Genomic DNA, 15046 nt, shown 5'->3' on the forward strand with positions numbered 1-15046 from the left:
GGATTTTACCGCACACATCCGTCCCTCATTCGTTCCGTTCCCCCTCTCTTCCGTTCTTAATCCGTTCCAGAGGGGGAAATTTTTTTGAGAACTGTTCTGAACAGTTCTCAAAAAGCGTCCCCTCTGGAATGGAAGGGGCAGGGAAGAGAGGGGGAACGGAACGAGTGAGGGACGGGTGTGTGCAGTAAAATCCGTCCCCCACTCATTTCCGTTTCCTGCTGGGCCGGGCCGAGAACCCGGTGCGATAAACTTGGTCACATGGACATCAGGGCTCACAAAGAACATGAGGCTGATCTGAGAGAATTGCTTTTGGGAAGACATTGGCTTGATGCATATTTAAGAAACAGAATAAGTACATCTTTATAGTAACCATGCAGGGATAATTTTCTAGTTACAGAGATCCATGACTTTCTGTACATTAAAGATTGCAAGGAGGCTGCATTGCTGCATTACTTTAAACCTGTTGTTTAAAACTTTTTAACTTGCTTTCAAAGTGGTCACTAAAGATGATCAAATAGAAGAATTTGGGTATGTGGATGATGGGGTAGATTGGGGACACAAGACTGAATCCAATTGTTTGTCCCAACTAGAGTACAGATTGAGTCTCCCTTATCTGAAATGCTTGGGAACAGGGACATTTTGGATTATTTTATTTTATTTTGGATTTTGGATTTTGGAATACGGTACCTGTGTTTGCACATATGTACATAATGATGGGATTCAGGTCTAAACAAAATTCATTTATGTATCATATATATCTTATAAACATAGCCTGGATGTAATTCTATACAATATTTCTGATAATTTTGTGTGTGAACCAAAGTTTGTGTACATTGAACCATCAGAAAGCAAAGATGTCACTATATCAGCCACCCATGATTTTATTTTATTTTATTAGCTTTTGGAGTATTTCAGATTTCAGAATTCCAGATAAGGGAGACTCAACCTGTATGGTCATTGCAGAAATGGGACTTGTTAGGTCAATACTTAAATAAGTCTCATTGAATGAATGTATGTATGTCCTCTACTGGGTTTAGCCCAGACAATTAGGTTTGGCTGAGAGCAAGAGAGTGAAATAATCTAGTGAGGAATGAGTTAATCATCCTCTCCTCCCAATTTTAACCCTATCCACTTCCTCCAGAAATCACTCCCTCCTCAGAGTGCACTGAAGCTGCAGAAAAGTTTATTGGCCTATTTCTGCTAGTCTGTTAAGGTTTCAAACAGCTGTGACATATCATTTGGCATTTATATGTAATTGGTTGCCACAGTTGGTTAGTAACCTGGCTTGACTGCTTTTGTAAATGACTCTCAATCATGTTAGTAAAAGCACCAACAATGTCGCTGTGTTTTTCATTCTGGTAAATCTTGGTCCACCCTATGCATCTGAGGAAGTAGGTTTGTGTACCAGAGCTTATGCTAACAGCTTCTTTCTTTCAGTTAGTCTCAAAGGTGATACAAGATCCCTTTGCATACTGATTTTCTAGACTTAATGTGGATAGGTCTTTGAATTTTGCTAGGAATTGGTTTTGTCTCCTGTTTATAGTATATCTGTGCTTTGATTTGTAGGACCTAAAGTGAAAGATGTTGCTCCGCATTTTTCTAGTATGCTGAAATCCTGCAGTGTGAGCGAAGGCCAGGATTTTGTGCTCCAGTGTTCTGTTGAGGGAGTACCAATGCCTCAGATAACTTGGCTCCTCAATGGTAAGGCATCATTTTCTTAGACAGAAGCTACACACATGAAGAACTCTGTTGTGTCTCAGGCTTTCTGATGCTTTTATCAACACATGTCCACTCAGCCCATGTTCATATTTTGAAATTGTTTTAATGGACAAATTACCAGCTTTTATGTTTGATCTGGTGCAGCAGCCATGCTATATGGAGTATCCCACTATATATATTGTGTATGTGCCTTTAAGCCACCTGTTGACTTATGGAGATTCTACAAATTTCATAGCGTTTTCTTAGGCAAGGAATACTTAGAAGTGGTTTTGTCATTTCCATCCTCTGAAATATAACTAACAGCACCTGGTATTCATTGCCAGTCTCCTATCCAAGTACTAACCAGGGTTGACCTTGCTTAGCTGCCAAGAGGATATTTAAGCCAATGCATTTATTATATTTCTGAACTTTGGTTTTTAATTATTTTTATATACATAAATTGCTCTACATGTTTAATGCCAATGCTTATGTGATCAGCGCAACAAATGTATTACATGCTTTATAATGCAGTTTGTGATACGTTGGAATATATACTGAAACTGTGTATATGTGTGTGTGCGTATGAATTAATGATAGATAGTACTTGTTAGCATATTAAACACCAATGACTTCCGGTTGGCAAGCACAGGCACGAGGAAAGGGTTGCAGGAGCTCCCGCACCTCACTCTCTGAAGGGAAAAAGAGTCGCATAACGCTACCTGCAACAAGCGGAGGATAGCGAAGATATCGGCTTACCCTTTTTTCAACTCTCCCGGGCAAGAGAGACATGTTGGTCCTCACTAGGGCTCCTTGCTCTCCTGGAATTAGTGTGACAGAGGTACTCCTGTCAAATTGGTGGCGTTTTAACGCAGTTTAACAACAGAGCAAGTCTACACCCGCAACCAAGGTACAGCAGAGCTGAGAGAGCACTTTCCTCTTCAAACACTGAGTCAAGCACCCAGCTGTACAGTGCCAGCAGCCAACTTAAAATAAATAAGAACAAAGAACAACACAACCCCACATTATTGGAAAACAGGGAGAAGTGGAAGAGGAAGTGGGGAGTAGTTAAAAACAATACAATGAGCTTATTAGTTTACCTGGCTGATTAGAAATACTTTTTTTTTTGTCTGTGATATTGGGTAAGGGTCTCTCTCTCTCTCTCTGTGTGTGTGTGTGTGTGTGTGTGGGATGAATGGGAATATGGCCTGGGGACCCAGAGAGAAAGAGAGAATGAGATAGCAAACTGGCCAAAAGGAAGAAGATGCTGACAGCTTCAAAATGTTTTCAAAATGAACTCTAGCCAGAGACCTACCTCCAAACCACCTACCTTAAGCACTTTTTGGGAAGTATTAATACAGGTCTCCTATAAGCATCTGGCACTCAGAGCATGTAACCTGTTATCATAGAAATGAGAAACTGATAGCATCACAGGAGCTGAGAGAGATAAAAGAAGTTTGAAATTCGAGAAGACTGTTGGAAACAAATCTAACAAAACAATGCACACTGATTATCTCCTTTATGCATGTTCACTCTTGGCCGCTCAATTTTGGGTAAGGTAAACATGTTCACCCTGAGGCATCTGAAGAGGTAGACCAAGTCTATGCTACATACTGCAACTTTTTGGCACAGTTAGTTTCAAAGGGGGTATAAGATCTCTTGGCATATGGATGTTCACCCTGCATGTGTGTCTGTATCTCCAAATGTAAAGGTTTATATTGTATGGGACTAGGACTAGGGACATGCTTTGCTACCCTTCCTGTCATCCTGGACTAAACTTCCTCTTTATCTTAGTTCCTTGTTTTGCCAAAACTCTTCTAAGCCCCAAACACTCCACTACCTCACTCCCATCAGGAGAGTCCTCCCCTGCCTCACTCATTCTGTCTGATGCAAATCAGTTTGTCTGTTACTAAGATCCCTTCTTTCTTCATTACTGTGCTCCACCCATTGTCAAAGCTTGGACTTTTACCAACATCTTAATTAATCAATCAATCACTTTATTTATATCCTACCTTTTATCCAAAAGTGGGACTCAAAGTGGCTTGCAGAATAAAAAGAGAAATAATAATAGTAATAGTAATAGTAAAACCACACATAGCTAAAAAACATACATAGAGTTAAGATAAAAATACAGTGTTGTAATGTTAAACTGTCTATAGAATTAAAACCATATACAATGTTAATTTAAAAACATAGATGAAAAACAGTACACCTCTATAACAGAATTATTACTTAGCAGAAGTCACTTGTTTCTGTGCTATCACACATTTGGTAATACATGGGTGGAATAATATATAGGTGGGATAGAATAATATATGTTATACTATACACTATATACAATTAGGTATACAATATAGGTATTAAGATACAGGTAGACAATTCTCATCACATTGGCATTAGCTTACTTAGATATATTTTACTGATTTGTTGCATATCTCTTATAGAGTCTGCTTTCTTGTTGTAACAAAATGGGATTATAGCAATTGCATGTACATTTCTATACCACTTATCAGTGAATTTAGCAATCTCTAAGCAGTTTACAGTCTGTAAGTTAATTGCCCCCAACAAGCTGGTACTCATTTTACCAATGTACAAAAGGATGGAAGGCTGAGTCAGGACTGGAACCTTGGAATCAAACTCACAACCTTGTGGCGACAATACTGGCATTTAACCATTGTGCCACCAGGACTCCTTAATTATCTAAATTCACTTTAATTGGAGATTTGCTCCCTTTGGTGGAGTGATCACATATCAGTTGTTCACAGATATATTTGGAAGAGAAGAGCCAGCCTTGGACTGTGTAAACCTGAATCTAGAACTTTTACCCTCAAATGGTTCCCCAGGTTACAGTCAGGTAAAGAATCTTGTGACATTCTTTATTTTGATACAATCAGGAAGCTGCTTTTCATCAAATCAGACCATTTTACCCATTCAGGTCAGTATTGTTTATATCACGGGTGGGCAAAATATTGCCCTCGGGCTGCATGTGGCTGCAAAGGCAGCTATTACAGCATTCTGTCCCTTCATATTCCCTTGACTGCTCTTTTCTGGTTGAAATAATTGCCTCTTCTGGAGCCTCACTATACAATTACAACACTATGGCTGCTGGTCTTTTGTTGTGTGCCTTCAAGTCATTTCTGACTTACTGGATTATTTCTGCAGTGCAGATGCAGCCTGTGATTCCACTTTTAACTAGCATGGTTATAATCTATAGAATCCTTGGATGTGAAGTTGAGGGAGGAGTCTTTGAAATCCAAGGAGCTTCTCTGATGCCTCTGACCAAACTATAGATCCCAGGGTTCCATTGGATGCAACCATGGTGTCTAAAGCAGAATCATAGTACTGTAATTGTGTAATGTGAACAGACTCATGACAACCTCTAAGAGTAGCAAGTCACCTGATAAATAGGTTGCAGGCCCACTACACTATTTAAGATCAAAATACCTGTTTTACAAAACCAGCAGTGAATTCTAGCCGTTTTGAGGCAGTCCATATTGACTTGAGAAGATTCCAGGTACAGGAAATTGGCCCCTAGCCTTCTTGAATCCAGTTTTTTGAGAAAGGCAGGATGATGATGGTGGTGGTGATGATGGTGCTGACGACAACAGCCATAGTAGACACACTGCAGTTGCCTGCTCCTGGCCTACACTCTGTCCTTTCACAATGCACTATGATCTCCACTTTAATTGCTGTGGTAACATCTTATATGAGATTTTGACATTTGCAGTTTATAATGGGAGATTTAGATTTCCCAGCCAGAGCATACTGTATTTTATTACATAGTCAACTGTATTTTTCTGATGAACTTATCTTCATTAAAATGCCTTGTTGGCTTTCAATATACTTATAGAGCTCTGAATAAGACAAATGCTTAAAATTGTACCTTATAAGCAAAAAGTCCTTGACTGAACCTACATTTAAATTATTCCTTTCATTTGTCCATTGTGCTGAAATTAAGGGAAAATCTCTTAATTTGCCTTGTATACTCAAGCAGCCCATTGCCTAAAATGTTTGCTGTCCTTTTCCCCTTGGAGAAACAAATGTGCCCTGAGCTCTGGGTGCAAGTCTTTCCTGCTGGGGCTCTCAAGAAAAAGAACTTTGGAAGGATCCATCCTATCCCTCCATTTACCGCAAAGACAATCTGCCAAGCAGACAAATTCCTCAAAGGGGAACAACAAACATGGTGTTACTCAGGGGGCTTCTTAGTAATGCTTAAGATGGAGGACATTTTGAAATTTCTCCTGGAGAGAAGGTTGAAATATAGGACATGTCCTAAGAATCTACATCTGGTCACTCTGTGTGGACAGTAATATGTAAGGTCTGACAAAATGTACTGAAAGGAAGCAAGTCAACATTGATGCTGTTTTGGAGTTTGTCCAGTAGAGGCCGTTTGTGGCAAGGCTGCCTTTTCTGCTGTTGTCTTTTCAAGACAGAATTGATTGCAACAGAGTGCAGACTTTGGTCCCAAACACACTGCAGAAATAATCCACACGAAAGTGTAGACTGTTCTTGAAACTCATGAGACAGAAGGCCCCATTTTACACATTTTATGCCTAAATAGTCACCACAAAAAGAAAAGGAAGTGAGAACTAACATGCCCATGGGGCCAGTTCTACCATTGGGAAGAGTGATGCAGCTGCCTCAAGCAGTGGATGTTGAGGAACAGTAGTGACAACCTACACAATTACAGTATATCGATTGGTCAGTTCAGGATCATCCCAGGGCCAGGGGTTTCTAGGCCAAAATCTGAGACCTACGGATGGCTGCTAGTATGCCATTGAGCATTGTGTACAGGCTGAGTCTGCCTTATGCAGAATTCTGAAATACTCAAAAATAGTGACACCTTTCCCTTCTGATGATTCTCTGTGTACACATGCACAAATTTATTGAAAATATTGCATATAAAATTACCTTCAGGTTATCTGTGTAAGGTGTATACAAAACATAAATGAATATTATATTTACTCTTGGGCCCCATATCCATTATGTATATATAAATATTCCAAAAGCTGGAAAAAAATCCAAAATCCAAAAGACTTCTGACCCCAAGCATTTCAGATAAAGGAGACTCAACCTGTATTAAGAACCACACACAGTTGCTCACAGATTGTTATTCAGAATACACACATAACATATTTTCCTATTGGAAATTAAGACATATCTTAACTAAGTGGGCTGTTTCCAGACAGAATATGGAATATTTATTCTTGTTTCTAGCCATACGGTATATTCAGAGAAGAACAGATGGTGGGCCCTGCTACCCTAATGACTGGGAGGGAAGGAAGACACTGACTAAGTAAATACATAAACTCTCTGGAACATCTCTTCAAGCTGAAGGAGCAAATCTATTAAGCTTTGCAAATTGCAGCAAGTTTGTGCTCTTTTAGCTGAGCTGCAGATCCACACAAAGCCCTTTCCTCTTACCCAAAGCTGAGCCCACCAAAACTGGAGACTGTACATCCTTGTCACCTACATAGAAGTGATTCATAAAAACGCAAGACTCCGGACAAGACCCTGAGATTTAGCAACACTAGCAGTGGTATATTCCATTCTAACCACCATAGCCATCTCCTGCAGAATCCTAGAGTCAGAGGCATTAGAATTCTAAATGACATTGCCTAAACTGCAAACCCCTGGAATCATAGCAGTTAAAGTGGAATATAGTACTATAAAAGTTTCCCTCAGTTAATAAAGTAAATGACTTCTTGGGCACTACTTTTTAACAGAAAATTTGGTACCAGAGGCAGAAATAACATGGAAAGAAAAGAGACAGTTTCCTACACCACAAAAAGAAGAGTAGTTCAGCATGTTTCAGCAAACCTCTTATTGAAAAGGAAGCAACCAGATTAGATGAACCTTACATTAATAAACAAAGACATATTGAACCTGTTGAAACCACTTGAAGGCTTCTTCTAAAATGCATTTAGGGATGATTTGTTTCCTATCATTAGTAAATAAAAACACATTGAATCTTTTTGAGACCATGCAAAGGCTTTTTCCAAAATGCAACTGCGGTGACATTTTCTTTCACTAGCTTCTGCTTTTCTTATGATATCCATTTTGGTGGCCAGATTTATTAATCTATATTTTAAAACTAATTATCTCCTGTAAAAAGAGGACATCAGTCACCTTGCATCGAGTCAATGCCTGACTGCTAAAAAAAATTCAATTAGACAGAGAACGAGGAGGAAAAAGTGAAAAGGATTAGGTGAGCCTTAAAAGAATTTATCAAAAGGAGTTTCACTATCAGAGGCATTGTTAACCGAGGTATTATTATAATTATATAATGTGAGACCTCCTGTGTAATGCATGTTAGAGATGATAAGCTGTTCTAGTTTATTTTTTGTTTCATTGCCTTTTGTTGACCTCTGCCCAGATGCTGTGCTGGTAGAATATTTGTCAGCCACTAGAAGCTAGCAGTTTGAACATTATTAATTGTATTCTATCTTTCATTTTCATCTAACTTCAAGGAGGCAATTTTGTTTTGTACTAGTGTCTAGTATCACTAATTAGCTGGATTATAGTGAACAAACAAACTTAATTCAGACACAATGTTGGTGCTTCTGATCCATCAAAAGATGGATCTAGGAACAGATTCAACAAATGCTGAATGAGGTTACATTTTTCATAAAAACTCAGGGTTATAGCTTGGGTATACTTGTGGACTCAATCTTGAGTATAGATGCCCAGGTTTGAGCAGTATTCAGAAGTGTATTTTTACAGTTAAAACTACTGTACCATCTCAGCCCATTTCTGAAGATGCCTGATCTGGCCACATTGGTTACTACTAATCAGAAAATAATGGGGCTTTGATCATCTGACCTGGGTCTCCACTATACCACTGCACCCCATTTAAATTATCACAACACACTCTACATGGGCTGTCTTTAGCGTGTGTTTTAAAACTTGTATAAGTCCAAGATGCTTCAGCCAGTCTGTTGACTTAGGCTGGTTATAAGGACCAAAGCTCCTCATTATGACAACTTCACAGACTATTGTGGGTGCAGTTATGAAGCCCTGTACAGCTTGGACCCAGACAATCCGAAAGACTTTGTCTTCTCCATGAGCCTACAGTCTTTGTAGACTGATCTACAAAGACATGTTACCATGAGGATATCTTCAACATGTTTAAGGATTCTTGTGATATTTTGAGTAAGAATTTCCCTACTACCTTTCAATTATATTTAATTAGCTCATATGTCTCTTAAGAAATATGTCTTATAAGTCCAAAATCACAAATTAGTTACAGGTATATGCTTTGAAGATGTACTACATTTTGGATCATCACATGTAAATAAGACAGAACTCAGAGGCAGTGAGTCAAGTAGAACGATATGTTCTACTTACTTGTCTTATCTCCTCCTCATAAAACTCAATGCTGTTATAGCAAGTGAATGAGTAAAGGGTCTAGGAATCTTTATTACTGTTATCATATTTCATGAGCTAAGTTGATGTTGCACAATCCAAGCTCATGTAAAAATGTCTAGAACACATGGCAATGTAGAAAACTCTAGATAGTCAGCCTTTCTTTCTTTCTTTTTCTTTTTCTTTGCGAAGTCCTTCAAAATAAGTAATATACATAGTATGTGACTTTTGCTAGTGAAAGGGATAATTGTCTTGTATTAACCACAATACTATGTGAAGTGCAAGACTTGAACTAGACCAACTGAAACAAATGGGACAAGTCAGTTGTGACTAACAAGTCTAGATTAAACCCAGTGTTTTTAACAGGTGCCTTGCTGCCTCTACATTACAATCATAATGGAGTTTCACCTCATATTTTATTAAATCTTCTACTACTTCCAGCTAAGACTTTTATTGTGTGAGTCTTGTGCCTTATTCACAGAATTCTGTGAGTGTGAGAGGTCCAGAGTGCATTTGCCTTTCACTTGTAATCCTTCCTGTGTTCCAACGTCTGCCATCTTTCCACAAAAAAGAAAAGAAAAGATGGGATAGCTGCGCAATGTATTTTGATTGGTATTTATCTGGAGCTTTCTGCTTCAAGAAATAATTATCTTGCAATCAGGTTGATATATATGTGGTGGTGCTTATTCTGTGTGATATGTACCAATCAGTATGTGATTTTTCTGGTCAGAATTCCTTTGTTTTCACATACTGAGTAAAAGATTTCCCCAAACTCACTTCTGTTAAATCCAGTTGTTCTTTCTTTAAGAACTGGTGTTCTTAAGGGTTACCTCCAACTGCCTAGACCAGTCTCTTGTACACCCATAGAGAGAGTGCCTTCACAATAAAGTTGAAATCCAAATTTATAAACCAATTTATAAACAGACAGGCCAAAATAAAGGTGCTTCAGGTCACTTTGGAAGTATGCTGTTTAAATGATGCATGTGTCCTAAGTGGCCAGAAGCTGTGCCAAAGCCATGCTCCAGTCCTAAGGACTGGAGCGCAACTTTATTTTGGCCTGTCTGTACAGGTCCATAGTTTGCAAGGAGATGCCTTACCACGATAACAATCTGTAGTGTCTTGATTCACAAACTATAGCTAGAATTGTTGCTCTGTCTGTAGCAGCTGCTACATTATGGGGACAGGAATAAGGATAATAAATTGAATGCAGAATAGAAGAAAAAGAAAACCACATGCAGCTCTTTACTGAGGTTTGCCTCTTGCATGTTCACATTCAAAACACAGTATGAGTTCAAAACTATGGTCAGCACAAGCTATGGTTAGCACAAGCCATGGTTTGTTATGCCATCTGGACTGAGCCAGAGACATAGCCTAAAACTGGAATGTTACAAATTGTTAAAATCTGGGTTGTTGTGGTCCCTTGGAGTTGAAGCCTTTGAAGCAAAGTTTTCTCTCTGACCCATCATGCTCACAGATGCTTTTGCTGTAGGACCTCCCTGGTTTTACCCTGAAGGGGGTATATCAGTTTTCGTTCCTTATTTTGTACAGTATCTTGTGCCTTTTTAAAATTGTATATTCAGAACTTTGCTTAATGAAGAGTTTTAATGTCAGGAAAGAGGCAGTTCTCTGAATAACTAATTCTCAAATAATGCAAGGCTTTGCATTTTAAATATTAAAAGAGTTGATCCAAAGCTAGTAGACAATGACAGATTTCAGTGAGAGAAGTGCATGACAGGGGGTTGGACTGGGTGGCCCTTGTGATCTCTTCCGATTCTATGATTCTAAGTGTAAAACATGTAATTTTGAAGTGAAAGCAGGGACATTCTGTATTTTCTGGTAGTCCCCAACATGTTACTCTCACTCCTAAGTCCCAAGGATCACAAATAATTCTTGTCTCTCTCACTTTTGATCATGATGCATGACTGTTTATACATCATTTAGAAACAGACCATGGCTAGATTATAAACTGTAGCTGAATACTGGCATTTCTTGCAGCTTTTCAGCATATACCTTTTAGGACATAATTTTGCTTAAGGATAGTGTTGGTTAATTGTGATATCTTTGTGAATGCAAACAGCCTTCTTCACTCTGTCAGGGATAGATGCATTGCAGGAAAGGATAGCTGTCTGTAACCAAATAAAGGAGAAAGTAGCATTCCTGATCTGTGACTACTAGCTCCAGGCATGCTTAACAGAGCTTATGGCAAAATGCTGTGCAGTACAGAACAGTATTTGTAGGAAGATTATATTGATCACTGGGATGGCTCTTGCTTGGTGCTTGGAATGTATAGATTAGAATACTTCCATATTGGGTCAGACTTGAATTGAGTGGTTGTCAGGACTAGAATGAACTTGAGTTGCTTACTGTATTCAGCTTGTGTTATAAAGTGTCTTTCACCAGGCCTGCCCCAATACATTTTGCTGCCTGAGGCAAAAAATATGAGGTGCCCCGCTCCCCCTTCCTCCATTGTATATACAGAAGCTGCCTGGAACAGCATTTGAGCCTTCTTACAAGACTGGCAATCAGATAGCGCCTCCAAAACATCTGATGGAAGTTAGCCAGATAAAGAGGTGCAGAACAGGCTCTGTGACACATAAAGTTCTCCAAGCAAGGGGAATAGCCTGGAGACTCAAAAGGGACAACTAGTGGATTACTACTGCTACTCCCCTTGAACCTGGCTCCTTGCTTCATTCTGCCTAATGGTAGGTCTGACCCTGCCTCTCATAAGCTTTAGCCCAGGGCCAGAACTTTGGCACAGAAAGCCAAGATTAAGAACACATTATCTAAAGCATAGATAATATGTTTTTTTTCAAAATGACAGGATCCAGAAATGGTGTAACTATGAACCAAGAGAATTTTAATTAACTCAATGACTTGTACTGAGTTACAAATAGTCCTTTTGGAATCATTTCTCACCTGTACACCGAGATGAGGGGACAGGGAATTCAGAAGCAGAATTCTTTCTATTAACTATATTTAGGGGAAGCACACATCAGTATGCACTCACACACATGCAGGCACACAAGAGCTAAAGAATAAAGGTTTGAGCGTTGGATTAGACAAGAGCCTTCAATAAAGGTGTTACTAAAAGTGTGGTGACTCCTGATGGTCCAATTAGATGGTATGGCATTGGACTCAGCTGTTTGGGGAACACTGAGGGGACAGTTCTGAGTTGGAACTAGTCAGAATTCAAAGTGACATGGGGACACCATGAATTCTACCCAGCCCGATGAGACAAAGGAAATTTGGGTCCTTATATAGAACATAAATAGCCTGAGGCAAAGATACATCAAAGGGTCAAATCTGCATGGTAAAGACCACTCGAGATAGGGGTATCAGAGGTGGGAATGAGATTACAATGGCAACTCTCCGGCTTGGGTGCAAAACGTCCTGCTGTAAATCACCTAGCCTTCCTGTCTTGGAGGTGTGAGTCTTTCCCTGATTGCAGCTCCCAAACTATCTATTTGATCTATGAATCTGTTACCTGCCACTTTTTGGCTCATGGCTGCAAAGTCCATCTGGGGCCATAGAAGGAAACCCACACCAAAAAAGTGGGAGGCATCCAGTGGTCATAACAAAGGAGTGGAAGGTAATAAGCTTTTTGACTAGCCTAGATATGGGCATCCTATTATGCAATAATATTATATTGATAACTTTTCTGGAATTTGACTTTCATCTTATGTTTGATATAAGGAATTTGATATAATAAAAAGGCCACATTTCAGGCAAAGCCAAGGAAAATCAGGACCAGTTTTGTAAGGTAGTGGGAAAGACTTGTCACCCAGTTCTTCCAGCTGTGCTGCTGTAAGACACAAGCTCCATAGTGGCCTTCAGGACCTTAAAATCAGATAAAAATAGAAGATCCTGGTAGAAGAAGTGGAAGAAATACCAACACCAATCAGGAATGTGCTTGTCTGATGATCTGTGTGCTGTGTGTCTTAATATGGCAGCAGCCACGTGTGGTCAGCAACTCAGTGTTCAGATCCCCAGTTGATTTCCCAGTTCAACAATGACACTTAGTAGGGAAATGCTAATATATCACAGCTTAACCTACTTGCAAGCCTGCTGTGAGGCTAAAATGCCACCATGGATTACTTGGAGAAAGGACAGAAAACAGATGTTACAAACAAAGCAACATGTAATTTCTGGAAGGCTGAGGTACAAATGTAGAACTCTCTCCATGGGTTTAACATTTTTAACTCTTTTTTTTTTTTTACTTGTCTGGTATGAATTTTTCTGTAAGAGTTCACTATGGGTACTTCTAGGGCTGCTTCATCTAAGCAGTACATGAAAAATTGAGTAGAGTATGGATATAGCTAAAGAATTTATCTTGATGAGCAACTCATTTATATTGCAGTTCTTGGAAAGGAGTACATATATATCTATAAGCAGCATTTGATTCTTGGCCATGATATAAATTAATGGTAAAACCATAAACAAATCATATAGCAGAGCAGTGGATGGGTTAAGGAGTATTGGTTGCAATTAACGAGTCTTTAAAGAAATGTTCAGCCATTTCTTGGTTTTTTTCTCTTCTGTAGATCGTCCAATTCAGTATGCTCATTCTGTTTTTGAAGATGGAATTGCAAAGTTGACCGTTCAGGATGCCTTACCAGAAGATGATGGACTGTACACTTGTCTGGCAGAAAATAATGCTGGAAGGGCATCCTGCAGTGCTCGGGTTACTGTCAAAGGTAAGTGTTTTGAAGGAGAATGTTTAATTGATACACAGTTTAGGAGGAGACTATAGATTGAATTTAAAGCATCAGTTTTGCCTTGCTTATGGGTTTTTTGTTTTGTTTTGTATTGTTTTTGGAAGTTGAATGTGTGGATAGATAATCAGTTGGCCTCAAAATGACATAATATCATGTTGTATCTTGGGAGATACGTACGTACCTTCATATATATGTATATGCTTTAAAGTCACCTGTCAATGTATGATGACTATGAATATTGGTTTTTTCTTAGCCAAGGAATACTCAGGGTGCATCTGCACTGCAGAAATAATCCAGTTTGACACCACTTTAATTGCCATGGCTCAATGCTATGTAATCCTAGGAAATATAGTTTGTTGTGGCACCAGAGCTGTCTGAGAGAGAAGGCTAGATAGCTCACAAAGCTACAATTCCCAGACTTTCATAGCATGAAGCCATGGCAATTAAAGTGGTGCCAAACTGGATTATTTCTGCAGTGCAGATTCAGCCTCAGGAGTGGTTTTCCTAGTCCCTTCCTCTGAAATACAGTTTATAGCTCCAGGTATTTATTGGTGCTGTCCCATCTAAGCATTACCAGAGCTGATCTTACTTTGTTTCCAAGATCAGAAGGGATGTGGTGCCTTTAGGATATTTAGGACCAGCACATATATTTTCTTGCATCTTGGTAAACTAATCTACCATGTGGCATTTGGGGGTAAGGTTCATATGGATTTGGGGGGTGGGGGTTAAGGGTTTTATTGGTTGAAAAGTTTTCATATATGTTTTTAGTCTGCTTGAAAAACTTCAACAGTTAGTTTATTGGTAAGTTATGGGGAAGTTCTTTCACTATATCTTGATTTGACTTGTCACCTTGGACATCATTTTTATTTTCAGATTTATTTTCTGAAGTTGTAGGGTTAAGATTGTAGAGTCCAGCAACAGTAATCTAAGAAAGAATAACTGCTCTGGTTAACAGGCAAGACTGTTTTCTTTCCCACCCCTCTTTATTTTATTCTAACACTCTTTTGTACAGTCACGTTAGATACTTCAAATTTTGTATGTGTGTATGTGCCTTCAAGTTGCCTATCCACTTATGGTGACCCCCATGAATATCATAGGGTTTTCTTAGGTAAGGAATACTCAGGTGATTTTGCCAGTTCCTTCCTTTGAAATATGGCCTACACTCTCCTATCCAAGTACTAACCAGGGCTGACCCTGCTTAGCTTGCATGATCTCATAAGGTCTGGCACCTTTATGGTATTTAGTATGTACTTGGTCTTTATTTGGAGCTC

The 15046-nt window shown here is 39.1% G+C and overlaps 1 protein-coding gene across 7 annotated transcripts in view; it reads left to right on the top strand.

The window, feature by feature from the left end:
• MYLK (myosin light chain kinase) overlaps positions 1-15046 on the top strand; it is a 295320-nt gene that overhangs the window by 147623 nt on the left and 132651 nt on the right. For all 7 annotated transcript variants that reach the window (XM_042444623.1, XM_042444627.1, XM_042444633.1 and 4 more), the window contains 2 exons: positions 1567-1701; positions 13602-13754. In XM_042444623.1, the coding sequence (XP_042300557.1) occupies positions 1567-1701; positions 13602-13754 (288 nt within the window). The remainder of the gene's footprint in view (positions 1-1566; positions 1702-13601; positions 13755-15046) is intronic.

Source organism: Sceloporus undulatus, chromosome 1 (assembly GCF_019175285.1).
Source record: "Sceloporus undulatus isolate JIND9_A2432 ecotype Alabama chromosome 1, SceUnd_v1.1, whole genome shotgun sequence".
Classification (NCBI taxonomy): Eukaryota; Metazoa; Chordata; class Lepidosauria; order Squamata; family Phrynosomatidae; genus Sceloporus; species Sceloporus undulatus.